This window comes from Paramormyrops kingsleyae, chromosome 2 (assembly GCF_048594095.1).
Source record: "Paramormyrops kingsleyae isolate MSU_618 chromosome 2, PKINGS_0.4, whole genome shotgun sequence".
NCBI classification, from domain to species: domain Eukaryota; kingdom Metazoa; phylum Chordata; class Actinopteri; order Osteoglossiformes; family Mormyridae; genus Paramormyrops; species Paramormyrops kingsleyae.
This window is the reverse complement of record NC_132798.1, coordinates 5,003,015-5,018,171: the sequence shown is the minus strand read 5'-3', so window position 1 is coordinate 5,018,171 and position 15,157 is coordinate 5,003,015. Positions and strand designations below refer to the sequence as shown.

General features: G+C 44.3%; 1 protein-coding gene across 3 annotated transcripts; it reads right to left on the bottom strand.

Annotated features, from left to right (window-relative positions):
* Positions 1-747: 747 nt before the first annotated feature.
* Positions 748-12,844, bottom strand: LOC111857560 (ras association domain-containing protein 2-like). Of its 3 annotated transcripts, none has more exons than XM_023838549.2 (10): positions 12,623-12,844; positions 8,265-8,347; positions 7,968-8,043; positions 7,384-7,535; positions 6,724-6,815; positions 6,444-6,589; positions 5,959-6,112; positions 5,352-5,473; positions 5,158-5,255; positions 748-3,429 (listed from the first exon to the last, which is right to left on the bottom strand). In XM_023838549.2, exons 1-10 carry the CDS (start codon positions 12,773-12,775, stop codon positions 3,360-3,362), a joined length of 1,146 nt encoding a protein of 381 aa, XP_023694317.1. In that variant the 5' UTR covers positions 12,776-12,844; the 3' UTR covers positions 748-3,359. The 3 variants fall into 3 exon arrangements, with proteins under 3 accessions (XP_023694317.1, XP_023694316.1, XP_023694319.1); XM_023838548.2 differs by having other exon boundaries at positions 6,724-6,818; positions 12,623-12,836; XM_023838551.2 differs by lacking the exon at positions 12,623-12,844 and adding an exon at positions 8,934-9,217 and having other exon boundaries at positions 6,724-6,818.
* Positions 12,845-15,157: the final 2,313 nt, after the last annotated feature.

Here is a 15,157-nt window from a genome sequence, read left to right as displayed (position 1 = left end):
GGGTAGGATTTGACAACAATGAGCTTATTGTCACTGTCCTTTAATAGGCAAAGCCGCATCCCTCCCCCTTCATAGAGACGATGCCTTAATTGTCACTGTACAGGTACCAAGTACAGTGAAATTCAATCTTCACATATAGCTTCATTCTTGAAGTTGAAGCTTGGCATCAGAGTGCAGGATCAGCCATTTATCCTGCACATATTTTTCAGAGTTTAAGGGTCTTGATCAAGGACTAATGGTTTGACTTTGGAAAAAAAATATAGTAATGAGACAGACATTCTGCTGCTTGCACACTAATTTTAAGATAACATATTGGAGTCCTTGACAGACACAATTATGATAAAGCCTTTGACCTAGTACAACATAAATAACCAATCCGATGATAGACTAAATCTTACCCAGCTGGGTCATTTGTACCATCTCATAGACTAGAAAGCTAACAAATTAGCAAAGATATCATATAAGAGAAGTCATAAGGACTGGTGTTACTGATATGTCTATAGACTGTGACTGATTATGATATAACAGACTGATACCATCATATTCTTCTAACAGGATATCATTTAATGAGATTTAATCTTTAAATTATTAACATTTTTTAACCAGGTCATACGCCTAGCCCCCAGAGCTACCACCAAAACACATGCACCGCAATCTGATAATACACATAATCCTGTAAAAATAAACAAACAAAATACACAACTAAATCATAGGTATTCTCTATTAAGACATCAGTGAACAATAAGGGAAAATCCAAGATTTTTTTTATTAAATAATCATCTTCCATCAAACAAAGCCAATTTCAGTATGCTGCATACACATTTATAATCAAGAGTTTCCACAAAGATATCCCTGGTCTTTAAACACACATAATGATGATTTCACATTTGAAATGATCCAACTCCAACATAAAGTGGCATGAGATTACATACCAAGTCCACAAAAATACACACATACAACCATTTGAAGCTGTACTGGGATGTCAGACCTTTGAAAAAAATGAACAACACCCTTTTGAAAGATCCCAAAAACGGTAATCTAAGCTAGGATTTAAGCTAGGATTTAAGATAGGATTTTTCAGCCCTGGCACTGAGCGACAAACCTCTGTGCCAATACTTTTGTAGCTGAGCTTCTCATTAAGCTGTGCTAACCTGGTGACTTTGCCGAATCATGTTTAAAATAATGTCACATCAATCACCCTCCTGTAACATGCTAAACTGATTTAGTATTAGTTTAGGAGAATCCAACCTGTCATTATAGAAATCGGCTATATGTGATCATTTAACCATTTTTAGAAAATATTCAATGAGTAGTAAATTTGACTGAAAACAGTTTCCATGTCCTGCCACACACTTCCAGGGCTGTAGTTTTCATCCCCAGTTCAGGTTCCATGCATGTGCAGTTTGCAAGTTCTCCCCATGTTTACCTGTGAATTGTCTCTGACTTGCCCATAATGGTGAAGGCACCCCTACTTCCTGCTCAGGGTTATAGGCTCAGTGTGACCTTCTCCTGGATTAGTGGGCATTGAAAACAGACGCAAGGATGAAACCAGTCCCTTGCTTACTCAACTGTTCAACTGTAATCAAATATAGATTAATAAATGACCAGTTCAAATAACACATTTTTAATTTTTAAAGCCAGAATAACACAATTTCACTATTACCGTTATAAAGTTTGATTTATGTTATTCAACTAAAATAAATGCAGTTCAACATGTCTGGAGTGCTAGATATTACACTGTAATATGGTTTCAATAACCAACAACTCAGTTACAGAGTATTATTTATGAGTTAAACTAAAATAGATACCAAAATATGAACTGATTTGAGAAATGGATATTCAGTCCTGCTTTTGCCCCAAAAAATGCCATCTGGAAGTCTCCCTACATTGTACAAACAGACAAGCACACATATGCTCAGATTTATTCAAATACAAGGAGGTACACAGCCAGAAATGACTTGACATCAGCCTTTCAGGGAATGTGGAAGTACCATTAACTTTCTGTCACTTTCTTCAAGGGAAAGACTTCTTCAGGGAGAGTCCAATCACAGCTGGTAGGTGTGAGAACATGTTAGGAATTGTGCTTTTACAATCTCCTACTCCAGCGGAGGTATGATCACGCACAAACACACAGATGCATGATGCCAATAGATCGAATGTAAGGAGATTTCTGCTAAGAGAGGTAGGGCAAGTCGGAGCTTCACTGCCCTCTTTCAAGACAGTGAGTGAAATACTGAGAAATCCATCTCCTGGGCCGTAGGGAAGCAGTTCAGAGGAAGATTACATTATTCCCACAGCAGAGTAACGGTCTCTGTAAGTGCAAGTTTTCAACATGTTTAATAGGAGAATAAATGAAACTTTAGGTTCAGTGACTCCCAATGCACCACCGGTTCAGTGGCTCAAGCTCAGATCAGCTCCAAAATTTATTGTAACGCCAAGGGCTGTCTTCCAGATGGATGAGCTTGTCGCTTTACTGTCCACAGGAAAAGAACTTGCATTTAACATGATGGGTTTCCTCACTTATCGCTGCATGGGAGCACATTGCAGTTCATAGACATAATCAGGATGGAATAGGGTTGCAGCCCTCGGATGGAATAGGGTTGCAGCCCTCTGTGTTAGGACTCCTGGTTGTGGGGCCTTGACCGGACAAACTTTTCACATCTTACGAGCTAACGGCCTTTCAAGACATTGGAAAGAAGTCCTGTGTCCCTCAAGGAAGGATCTGGCTGTTGCCCAAGATAACAGACTAGGAGGATAGAGAGCTGGGTTTGGTCATTGATTTGGGTGGAACATCGAGATTGCGACTTTTCTTTCAGCTTAGATTTTGGTTTAGATTTTGACTTTGGATTGGATTCATGGATTTTGGTTTATTTTCCTATGACCCTTTGTTTTGCGTCACTTTTCGTTCATATGATGTTTTGTTCTCCTGTGGTGCCTGTTTTGTTTTGTTGTCCTGGTTTTCTGCAGGGAGCCAGCCGGGAAGATGAGCTCTATGTTTGTTTTTGTTTTATGTAAGTTCTCCAAGGAGTCAGGGAGGTGAGTTGTATGTTTATTTTAGCTTTATATAGCTTTAGTTCATTTGCGTCTCTTGCTACTAAGCCGTGTTTTGTTGGTTGTTTTGGCGTCAACTCACCCTGAAGTCATATGTTATCAAACACCACAAGCATAATTAAGATATTATGTGTTTGTGCTTGTGCAAAATTAATTGTTTAGAAGCACTTGTGCATTGTTTTTGCTTACATCCTAGCAACCCTGGACATACAAGGGTCGTAACATCAGACATGGACATAGGGGAGGCTGGGGAAGTGGGAACGCAAATTAAAACCTGGAAATAATGGGATTTTATGTCCTGTGGGCATTCAAATACAGGTGGTGCCCTCGGGTAAACACTGCAACTGCTTTTCAATAATGCATCTCAGAGTGCTGTACCTAAAAAGGGAATGAATAGAGGTGAACTGTCAATGGAACTAAAACAGCCACACAAATGAAACAGACAACCTATGTGACTAGTATCAACTTTGGCACAGAAACTAGCTTACTGTTATATTTTAGCAAACTGGTGATCGCCCCAAATAAACACAAAGTCAATGACATTCACAGGTAGCTTGTTAAGTCTTTAAAATCCATGAGTAGGTGTACTTAATTTTATGTAGTGCAGTAATTAACGCATTAATACACGGGATGGACAAAATAATGGAAAAACCCGAAGAATATATTAGTGTCAAGGACCAAATAAGGATCAGCATCATATCCTCTGATGTGTAGATCAGGTGACTAGAGAGCCCACAGAAGGAGGAGGACCTCATGGAACTTCACTGGAACTCTTCCTGCATATGTGTCGGGTGGCATTGACCTCACTGTACCTCACACAGGACTTCTGTCACTTGGCAGCACATATTATCACCAGCAATCCCTACTTCCTCATATTTCTCCCTATTTATCTGCTTGTTTGTTTGTTTGCACCTACCATTGTGATTTATATCGATTTTTGGGTAATATCCAATCCCATCTGTCCATGCCCGAGTATCTACACTGTCCTCTTTCCAAATGCACTGCTCACTGAATGTTTGACACTGCGCTGTCCATGCCACCTTGTTATCTCACTGTATTTATGTCAGCGCTACATGTCCTTCTCAATGTACGTCCCTGTTCCGTGTAGGAATGTATAGCAGAACTGTATCAAATACAACTTCCAGCAAACTGGGTGTTTGGTAATAAATGGTTCAATTCCATTCTTAGAAAAGCACTGTAAAGGAATAGAGTTTACACCGTAGGCTGCAACTGATCCTCTAAAATGGTCTCATATTTCTTGGATGTTATCCAACCATGCAGTGCAATCACTGGACCTAATGATTCCTATGAGATGGCAGCCCAAACCACTGTGGATCTCCCACCACCTCTAACAGTTTGCAGTTGTAAGAAAAAGGGCGAAAGATCATTCTTCCGACCATATTATTTCTTCCCAGTGTTCCAAGATACAGGCTTTGTACTTCTTAAACTAGATATAATGTGTCTGTACAATGGCAAATCTATACAAGCAGTTTCCAGCTTTGCAAAACACGATGTACCGTGAGATTGGGTCACAGAGGAGCTGATTCAGTTCTGTGTTAGTTTTTGAAGCTGTACTCATGGTGTTTAGCAGCTATCCTCTTAAGCATTAGTCTATCTCTGCTGATGCAGTCTGTCCCTATTTGATACATTATATATGGAATGATTAGGCCAATCCCCTCGACAGACTAAACCAGGGGTCTCCAACTCCGGTCGTGGAGAGCTACTATCCAGGCTTCTGATGAGCCACAGTAGTTCTCAGGTAAATACCAGGAGCAGGTGTAGCTCATCAGAAGCCGGGTAGGATAGAAAACTGACTGGATAGTAGCTCTCCAGGACCGGAGTTGGAGACTCTGTAATCTGGGCAATGTTGCTCTGAAAAGCCACATATCAACGTTAACTGTCTGATCCCTCTTACAGCTAAAGTATATTGCTGATTTGCATTCAGCCTCATATGAATCATCTTTGTAGCTGCCTTTATAATTGTGATTTTGTGACTTCAATATTAAAACCTTTTTTCATGTGGTGTTTCTATTGTTTTGTCCAGCCCTTGCATATACATACCATGAGATGACTATTGTGAGCACTGGCTGTGGGCAGAAGCCCTACCTGGTCCTAAGTTTCTGCACTTCTCTGTCCTCTTCCTCTTTCAGCTTGGTGATGAAACTCTGCAGAACGGGCATCTCAAATTTGATGTACTGTGCCACCTAGTGGAAAGAATAGTCAGTGCATTTAGTTGGCCAGTCAAATTCCCCATAAGGGTCTCTTGGAAGAGAGCAGGAGGCATATTCAAAGGCCCTTACATCGTAGGTGACTTCTTCCCCGAGGTCCTGCTCCATGAGGAAGATCCGGCTGACCTGTTCACATGGGCCCTCCAGAACTCGAACCGACAGAGGGTGATCCGACCTCTTCAACTTCCCGCGCTCTGAGACAAGCAGACACATATTCTGCTTCATTGCACAGAATGCGTGCGTGCTTGTGCATACTTGCATTTTGGTTTTTCCTGTGCTCTCCTTCCTTCTTGTTAAACCACATCCACACACAGGCTTTTGTATACAGTCGTCCCTCGCCACTTCGCGCTTCGACTTTCGCAGTCAATTATACACCTCGGTATTACAATTAAAATTAAAATAACTGTACGTGTGGACTGTAGGCCTATGTATTCCAGCACCCCCGCAAATCCTTCAACGCCAGGTGCAGCCGAATAATAAAGAAATAAAGAATCCTACTTCGCGGAAATTCATTGAACGCGGTAAGAGTCTGGAACGGATTAACTGCGAAAAACGAGGGACGACTGTATTTATAAATAGGCTCATGCCCACTTTGATGCTGTGGTCAAGCACTCAAATTTACATACACGCGGTTAGGAGAAGATGTGCAGCCACATATCCTGCATACATGCACGCTCACCACCGCTGGTGTGGACCAGATACAGGGCAAAGTCGTCGGGGCTGTTCTCGATCTTGAACTTGTTGAGCAGGACCCGGAGAACCTGGGGTGTCTTCATGCAACTGTTGATGCGAACGTTGGTCACCGAGCCGTAGGCGGGGGTGAAGACAGCCGTCTGGGGGGGAGTCGTACCCAAGTGAAGTCACAACAACATCCAGACAAGAGAAAGACTTTTTAGTGAGTAGTCAGGATTAGTGTTTGATGGAATACATCGAACAGTGTTACGTATTCAGAACCAGTAACTATTTTGATACAGTTACACGAAAAAAAAGTTTCATGAAACATTTAGAACAGAACGGGGATTAATTGTTACAAGGATAATGATTTTTAGATTAGGTTATTGACTACATTTTTAACAGATATTTTTTAACAGATACTCTTTTAATGTAAACCTCCCAACCCAGCTGGTAGCAGTGGCTGTCAATCTGGAATATATGTTGCGTTACCTTGTGGTTGTAGTAATGGCCATTGATAGAAAATCTGTTCCGCCTGATTTTCCGCTGGTCACTAGGCGACCGGCGATTGCCCCTCCTAAACACCCCAGCATCACTTTTGGTCCTCAGCAGCTGAGAGGAACTGTCATCATCTTCTCCTGGAAACATGGTGGGGAATAAGCGTTTCGGGGTAGAGAGAGCAGGCCAGGCACCTGATCCCCGGGTAGATATCAAATAATAGGAGAACTGATATGAACAGACATTCTGAGTCGCGGCAAAAAGAGCCCCATACCTGCATTTTCCTCCTTCATCGTGGGGCTGTTCAACTGGTCATCGCACGACGTCACCTCGATGGTAGGGGGCGCCTGCTTGGAGCCATCCTTACTGCTGGCACAGAAAGTGTGTTACGTCAGTCCATTTGGTTTTGTTTTGTCAGATTTGATTTACAGTTTTTCCAACCAGCACGACTGGTACTTCTTCGCTTGGCCCCCAGCCACAGGGGGGAAATGTTGCACGACAGGAATCATATCCCCTCTCTACCCCAGGACGTGGCTGATTGTGACCAGTGCAATGTTCATCAGAGCTGTACTTAAATGATTTATTGCACACTAAATGCAGCTCGTAAAACAATTAAAGGGTGTTGGGTTAACTTGTTACAAAGGCGTAAAAATTTTTGCATTAAAAATGCCAACGGAAAGTATACTGTTTTTAAATCAAGACAGGGGCACTTTAGAACATATGCTTCCACAATGAACGACCCTCTTATTTCAACTAATTACGAAGCCTGTTTGTTAATCAGCATACGCACGGAGGAAGGCACTTCTGTGGGCGCCTTTAACAATGAATGCTACATCACTGGAGACCTTTATAGTCATTCATGATGGGACCATTCATTCTGGGCCAGAAATAGCTGACCTTTGCTGGTTTTAGCTCCAGCGAAATGAGCACTAACCTCTGTGCGTCCAGGTTGCAACCTGAGTGCCAGGATGTAGAAGAAGGAGGCGGCCTGATCCGCTCGTTGTCATCCTGCATCTGAAGCCTGATTGGCCGCCTCAAACCCCAATAGATGTTGAGCAACCCCTCCACAATCAATTCCCCCTCCTCCTGTAATGACAGTGGCAATAACACTTACAGCCCCCCCCCGCTCACACAGCCTGCCTTGTGCTATCAGAAAATACCACCAAAGCTCGAAAGGATCGAACATCTTATGAAAGCATCTACGTTCTCATTTGTTAAGGCACAGAACAGGAACACTCTAATGTCCCTAGTTTCACGTACTGAAAATTCACCTTCACATGCCTCTGTGCACTTGCGCACCCACAAGGGCCCCTGACGTCGGCCCTAAACCCTCAGGGGCTGGTGAATTATTAAACAGAGGCAATGAAGGGTAAATTAAACAGCACCTGATCCCAGTAGTGATGCACTTGTCATTAGATGATGGAGCTGCGGGTGAATGGTTTGAGAGGACTGGTGGGAGGGGGGTGGGGGGGTGTCTCAGTATCATTAAATAGCAAGGTGGGGTCACGTCAGCCTCACCTCTCTGTGTCTGAGCTGAAGGTTCTGCCCCTCGTAGTACAGATTGTACGTCTTCAGGTGTGACAACAATGTGCTCCTGCAGAGGGACACAGATCATTACAGTCAGAAAAATGTAAAAATTGATATCGTGAAAAACCTTCCATGCCTCAATTTAACAAATAACACTGAACAAATGCACGAAAAGAGCCCCATGCGTGATTATGTCTAATCGTTTGGTTATTTTTAGCAATAAAGAGACCAACAAGGTAAATGTAACCGAGTATAATATAGATAAAGGGCGTCGCTGTCAGTCCTTACTTGCTGATATATTTGTTTTCCCCGATCTGAACATCTTCTTGCTCGTCGCCCATCCTCACAGAGCTGGAAGAGCATGGGTGAGACTGCGGAGAGGGCAGAGGAGGCAGGGTAAGCGGGGGTGGAGGTGGGGGGGGGGGGGGGTGGAGACACACACTCTTTAACTGGTCTCATGCTGCCTTGTGACCCAAGAGAAGCCCCTGCCCCCAACACCATGCACTATGCCTTAAATATCACCAAAAGGGCGCAGCTTGTGACAAGGCAGAAACCCGGAAGCCAAATGGGTATCGACAGGCAAAAAAAAACAACACTATCAACTAACTTTGCACATAGGCAGATTTGTGACTGAGCATTTATAGATAAAGACCTGCATGCGTCCATGAGTGCAGAGATAACCACACAGCTCTGGGACAGAAGCTAGTAGATTTTGCTGGTCTTGTTCAGCTGTCAGTGATCCCCAGGAGAAAGCTGTTTAAAGCTCCGGAAGGCAGAGACAGGTGGCGGGCCGATCACCGCCGGGCCCCTGGCATCAGCTGTGTGGCAGCCGTCCGGGATCCCAGTCAAGGATCCTGGTACGGAGCAGCTGCCCAGTCCCGTAGAGTCGCCTTCGCAACCAACCCACACGCACAGGAACAGGCTGACACTCAAACAACCAGAAAATGAGGAGCTTACCGTTCAGGAAGGGATCCTACGCATCGGAAAGGGGCCGGAAGCAGGTGCAGCACGGGAAAGGGAGTAAGGGCACGCGGCTGGCAAGGCGGTCCGCGAGAACGCGGTCAAGCCCTGGCGTGGGGGACAGCGGAGGACCCACAGCCCGAACGAGCTCCAGATTTATAAGGACGGACGAGTCACGAAACTGACCCCCCCACTCCCCCCACGACCAACGATGCAGCCCTTCCTCTTGCAATAGCCCACACCGGAAGCCAACACTCAGTGAGACTTCCTCCCTTCTTTTGCAGGCTTGCAGATGTGGCGATATGACAGCCCCACCCCCACAGACTGAACACACACACACACACACACACACACTTGTGGATGAAACAGTACCCCTTCCCCCACCCCCCGTCCCACACACATCCCGCAATAACAAAAGCGGCCGAAGACTCTGATGAACAAAACACATGTGCAGTGAAAGACACTAAACTCGTAGAAAACATACCAGCATGGATCTTATTTCATTCCTGAGCTGCTCTTTGGTGATTTTCATCTGTATCCGCATATCAGACAGACACTCAACCCAGGCGCTATGGAATACTGAACACCGCACCACATCGCACCATTAATAGCTCAACCGATATATGACATAAACCCTCAGTCAGGGTTTTGCAACCAAATGAGTCAGAAAAACATACAAATCGGACTTTTTAGCATTGTTCTGGTGCAGAACTGTGGCCCACATGCAGAGCCAATCAACCGCAGTAGCCTAACAGGGTCAGATAAGCTTTTTTCACAGCGTTCGACTGTCGCTGACCTCGACGAAAATGCCTTGATAGTCAAGAAAACGCTTGAACACAAAGCGAGTGTAGAGAGGAAGATTTCTCATTGGTATCAGAACTGATGAATGAGATGCTTGTCTGGGGGCATGAGGGCGTGTTGGGGGGGGTCTACACCCTGCAGCATGATGGATGGTAGAGGCAGGCCATACTCAATTCTCCTCCCACGTCTCACAGCGCCTGGTCTTCTCCCTGACTTTCCATTCTCTTTTCCCACCGTGTGGAAGCACCCAGGGTCAGTCATCAAAGGTACTAGCATGCAGAAGGAAGTAAAGCTGCAGATGACAGACGGCGGTCACATGACCGGCGCCCCAAAGTAGCATAACGCTCTGGCTCCTGGCAAAACTTTCTGCTGCTTCTGTGTCGCTACAGAGCGTCGACATCATCGCATCTCACAGTCTCTCACCCCCCCCCCCCACGCCCACCCCCATGCTAACGTACACACTAATTATTTTCTCAGTAAGGCACATTTCCGCCGTCTAGTCATTCCCCAAAATCCGTCCTGGTCTGACCCAAACCTGACACGTCAGTCAGCATTCCAGATGAAATTACAGATGTTGGCGGCTTTTACTGGTGGTTGCCCCAGAAATAGCCTCAGCTACAGTCCCCAGAGACAGATTTGTGCTGATTGCTGACTGCCACACCAGAGCCGGCTGGGGCAACACGGCATAGTCATCCTCCTTGGAGATGCAGTCCACCCTTCCTCCTTGTTTTTCCTCCCACGTTGTTTTAATCTCTCCCATCGGCCAGACATTTTTTTTTTTAACCGCTTTACTCACTTGGACTCACATCTTCCTCTCATTCCCTGCTCTGCTGCCCTCAATAACCCACAAACACACAAACACACACACACACTCTCTCTCTCTGACACACACACACTCTCTCTCTCTCACACACAAACACACACACACTCTCTCTCTCTGACACACACACACTCTCTCTCTCTCACACACAAACACACACACACACACACTCTCTCTCTCTGACACACACACACTCTCTCTCTCTCACACACAAACACACACACACAAACACACACACACACGCACTCTCTCTCTCTGACACACACACACTCTCTCTTACACACACACACACGCACTCTCTCTCTCACACACACACACACACACACGCACTCTCTCTCTCTGACACACACACACTCTCTCTCACACACACACACGCACTCTCTCTCTCTGACACACGCACTCTCTCTCTCTGACACACACACACTCTCTCTCACACACACACACGCACTCTCTCTCACACACACACACGCACTCTCTCTCTCACACACACACACACACACACTCTCTCTCTCTCTGACACACACACACTCTCTCTCTCTCACACACACACACACACACACACGCACTCTCTCTCTCTGACACATACACACTCTCTCTCTCTCACACACACACACACACACACGCACTCTCTCTCACACACACACACACACACGCACTCTCTCTCTCACACACACACACACACGCACTCTCTCTCACACACACACACACACACACACTCTCTCTCACACACTCTCTCTCTCTCACACAAACACACACACACTCTCTCTCACACACACACACACACACGCACGCGCTCTCACACACACACTCTCTCTCTCACACACACACACACACACACGCACTCTCTCTCACACACACACACACACACTCTCTCTCACACACACTCTCTCTCTCTCTCTCACACAAACACACACACACTCTCTCTCACACACACACTCTCTCTCTCACACACACGCACACACACACACACAAACACACACGCACGTGCACTCTCTCTCTCTCTCTCTCTCTCACACACACACACACACTCTCTCTCACACACACTCTCTCACAGACACACTCTCTCTCTCACACACACGCACACACACACACACAAACACACACGCACGTGCACTCTCTCTCTCTCTCTCTCTCTCTCACACACACACACACACAGTCTCTCTTCCAGATTTATCCCTTCTTATTTCCAAGCTTAACATGATTTTCCTGTGGCTCTGAGCCCCGCTTTAGCATTGTTTTCATTGCCATGGTTACCCCCAAAACATCTGTGCGCTGACAATCAGGTCAGCGAGCTAAGAAGTGCAGCGTTACTCCGCTCCTGGCTGTGATGCCCCTTTGTTGAGCTTCACGTGCAGAAAGGAATTTCAAGGACCAGCAACCACTGCGCATCCTGTCTTTCAAATATAAAAAAGTCCACAGCGAATTCCTGTAAACCAGCCTGACTTGATATAAACAAAATAGTTATATTAACCCATGCTATCCAACAATAATTAAAGTGACTGTAACACATCGGCAGCTCTCGGACTTCAAACGCCAAAGTAATTCTTAAAAAAAAGAATTAATTTTATAAACGTTACCATTTTTTTTAATGCCATAAAATTGAAAGCTGCATCCGTGCAAGTTTGGAAGCCATATTATCTGGTCTCATAAAATAATTTATTTAAATCTGCTTTGACAGCATGGTCATGATAATTTCAGTCAAATTGAAAAATCAGACCCAAGTTATATAAGACGGCTACAAAGTACAGTGAATTGTTCCCACGATTTGTAGCATTTCACGAAAAGCAATTCAGATTCATTACTCTTTTCAGTGCAAACGTCTATATAGTTTACCCAAGAAATACACACAGAGTTTATAAATTAAACCGTTTTTAAATCATGCGTTTAGCGATTAAACCCAGAGTGCTTTTTGGGTTAATCTGTATGATGTGCAGTACGTGTCCTGCCTTACGAGCGCCGCCAAACAGAGGCGCAGAGGGTGCTGCTTTTCTTTTCCCACGCCTGATGGAGCTCCTAAGACATCGACAACTGTTTAAGGTATATCTGTATAAGGGGCGATACTTACTTTATCTCTAGGTGGATTTAGCCTACGGAGATCCGCTCCGGGCACCTCTCCTTCCCCAGCCCCTCCACGGAGCCCCCCGTAGATCTGTTTGTCTCTGCTTGACCACGGAGACAATCGACGCGATGGGGGCGTGTGCTGGAGCCTGTCCTCCATCTGCCGAAGCGGGACCCCGGGCACCAGCGCCGCCAATCGCAAGGCGCCCGGCTGCCCTTTGTTTGCGCGGCCGCAGCGGAGAGGGGGAATCCCGAAAACAATGAGCTTCACCGCGGCGTTTTGCTTTGCACTGAAGCGAGCCACGTCATGCCATTAAGATTTACGGTCCGGCTGAAACGTTTCTGGAGTGTGGGGTCCAGCACGCTGGGACACCGCTTCACTATAACCGCCTGGTACAAAGTCAAAAATTGTGGCTTTCTCTCTAGTAAACATAATTTATCAAATAGTCACAAATAAATTATTAGATCTAAATAGAACATGTGAAAAAACATGCTCCGTAGCCTAACGTAATTTCTTAAACACAGATATTAACACTGTTTTCTTTGCACAAACTGCGTATATGATTCTTCATTAGTCATAATAATATCATTAATAACATTAATATCTCTCACGACTGACCAGGATAAACGGATGGAAGATGTAATTATGGACTGTTTAATGTCTGTTAAAGTGCATTGTCAATTCCAAGTTCTTTGCATAAATGGAAAATGTTTCCAAATGTGTTTTACGGTTTACTTATGAACTACTAACTGCAAATTATCATTTAATATATGTATAAAGAGCTTTATTTCGTTTTACTGCAGCAGTGCTCATGACCGACAGTGTGCTTAACCTGATATAATTTCATCTCCTTAATTGTCAGTTCATGGAGCATCTGTTCACTCCTCGCATGTCTCTCTCTCCCCACAGCCAGGGACTTTAATTGTGTGTTTTGTAGTGTGACTCTTCGCACACCATTGATCATCTGTTTGACACGCCGATTTGCTCACAGTACGGAGCGCAAAAGTGAATCGCTTTAGGTGGTGAATTAAAACTCCCTAAGCGAGTCCACGCTGGAACCTCCATTGAAAGCAATGTCGCCCCCATTCTATAGATTTGTAACATGAAACATTTTTAAAGGCATGTAAAAAAAATTGCAAGTTTGGGAGATTTTCAGCCCTGTCAGCTGGGACAAAACCTACAAATAGACAAATTTAAAGAAAATGTGACGTCATACCATTTTTTTTTTTGCCCGGCTAGCTCAATCGGTGGAGCATGAGACTCTTAAACTCAGAGTCCTGGGTTCGAGCCCCACGCTGGGTGCTATCTTGTGTGCAGTGGTGGATTGATGATTAGGGATGCGCACTTGTAATTGAAAGATTGCAGGTTCGAATTCCTGACCAGCAAGACACCACTGAGGTACCCTGAGCAAGGTACCGCTCCCAAGCACTGCTCCCCGGGCGCTGAGTTAGCTGCCCCCTGCTATGTCACATTGTCACATATAGGTTAAATAAAGAGAACACATTTCGTTGTTGTGCACTGTGTGCTGTGGTGTCAACAATGACAATTAATCACTAAATTCTAATTCGGTACGTTACGCGAGCCGCATCAGGCTGGTGCTATAGGCAGAAATGGGGCCCCACGGAGGGTCGATGGGTCCTTTTTGGGGGAGGACGGGGGACCATTCCTCTATTACTTTAAATGACTGAAGCAAGTTAAACTGCATTATGAACCACAGGAAATGAAACGATAGGATATTTACCCATTACCTTGCTGGCAAGTCTGTCTGACTCAGTGTCCAATTTTTTATTTTTCTGTATTAATGACAAGTAATAAAAGTTTATATTGTGTACTTTAAGGATACATGTCACATGTGTACATTGTAGACAGAGTAAATAGCAGGGAGGGTGTGCTCTGGCAAATTCTGACCAGGCTACACAATTTGCAGTCAATGGTTACTGGTTATTGGTTCCCTGTCGGTTTCATTTTGTAGCTTTGTTACAGCATGATCAATACAAATTTTTCCCAAACGCACATTCAAAAGCGAGACTTAAGTTAATGCAACTTTATAAAAAGTAACAATTACTTCATAATCCAAACATTTTAAGGCCTAAAATTCAGATTATTGAATTCGAGACTTTTTAAGGACCTGCACAAACCGTGTCATAGTAACAGAAATCTTGACCATGGGTGCCTAAAGTTCTGCATGCCATAGTAGGCTCACACCAGCCTGACCACAAACATATTTCACATAAACAAGCACAGAATTATTAGCGATCACTGCTACCATTTCATCCATTTACATTTTTATGAATTTAGCAGTGGAAAATAATTTATCTGAAATTTGCTAATGCAGTTGACTATTTTTATGAAGTTGTTTTATAATAATTTTATAAGTAAATTGCAAACCTAGGTTTTACTTTAAATTTGGATTTTATAGTTTATTTCCTAATGAATTTCTTCATTTTGCCACAACAGCTATGTTTGGTATGATTACCTCAGTTCTAAATTACCATGTGACACAGTAACTATTTCTTATAAATGTGACAGGAAATCAGGAAA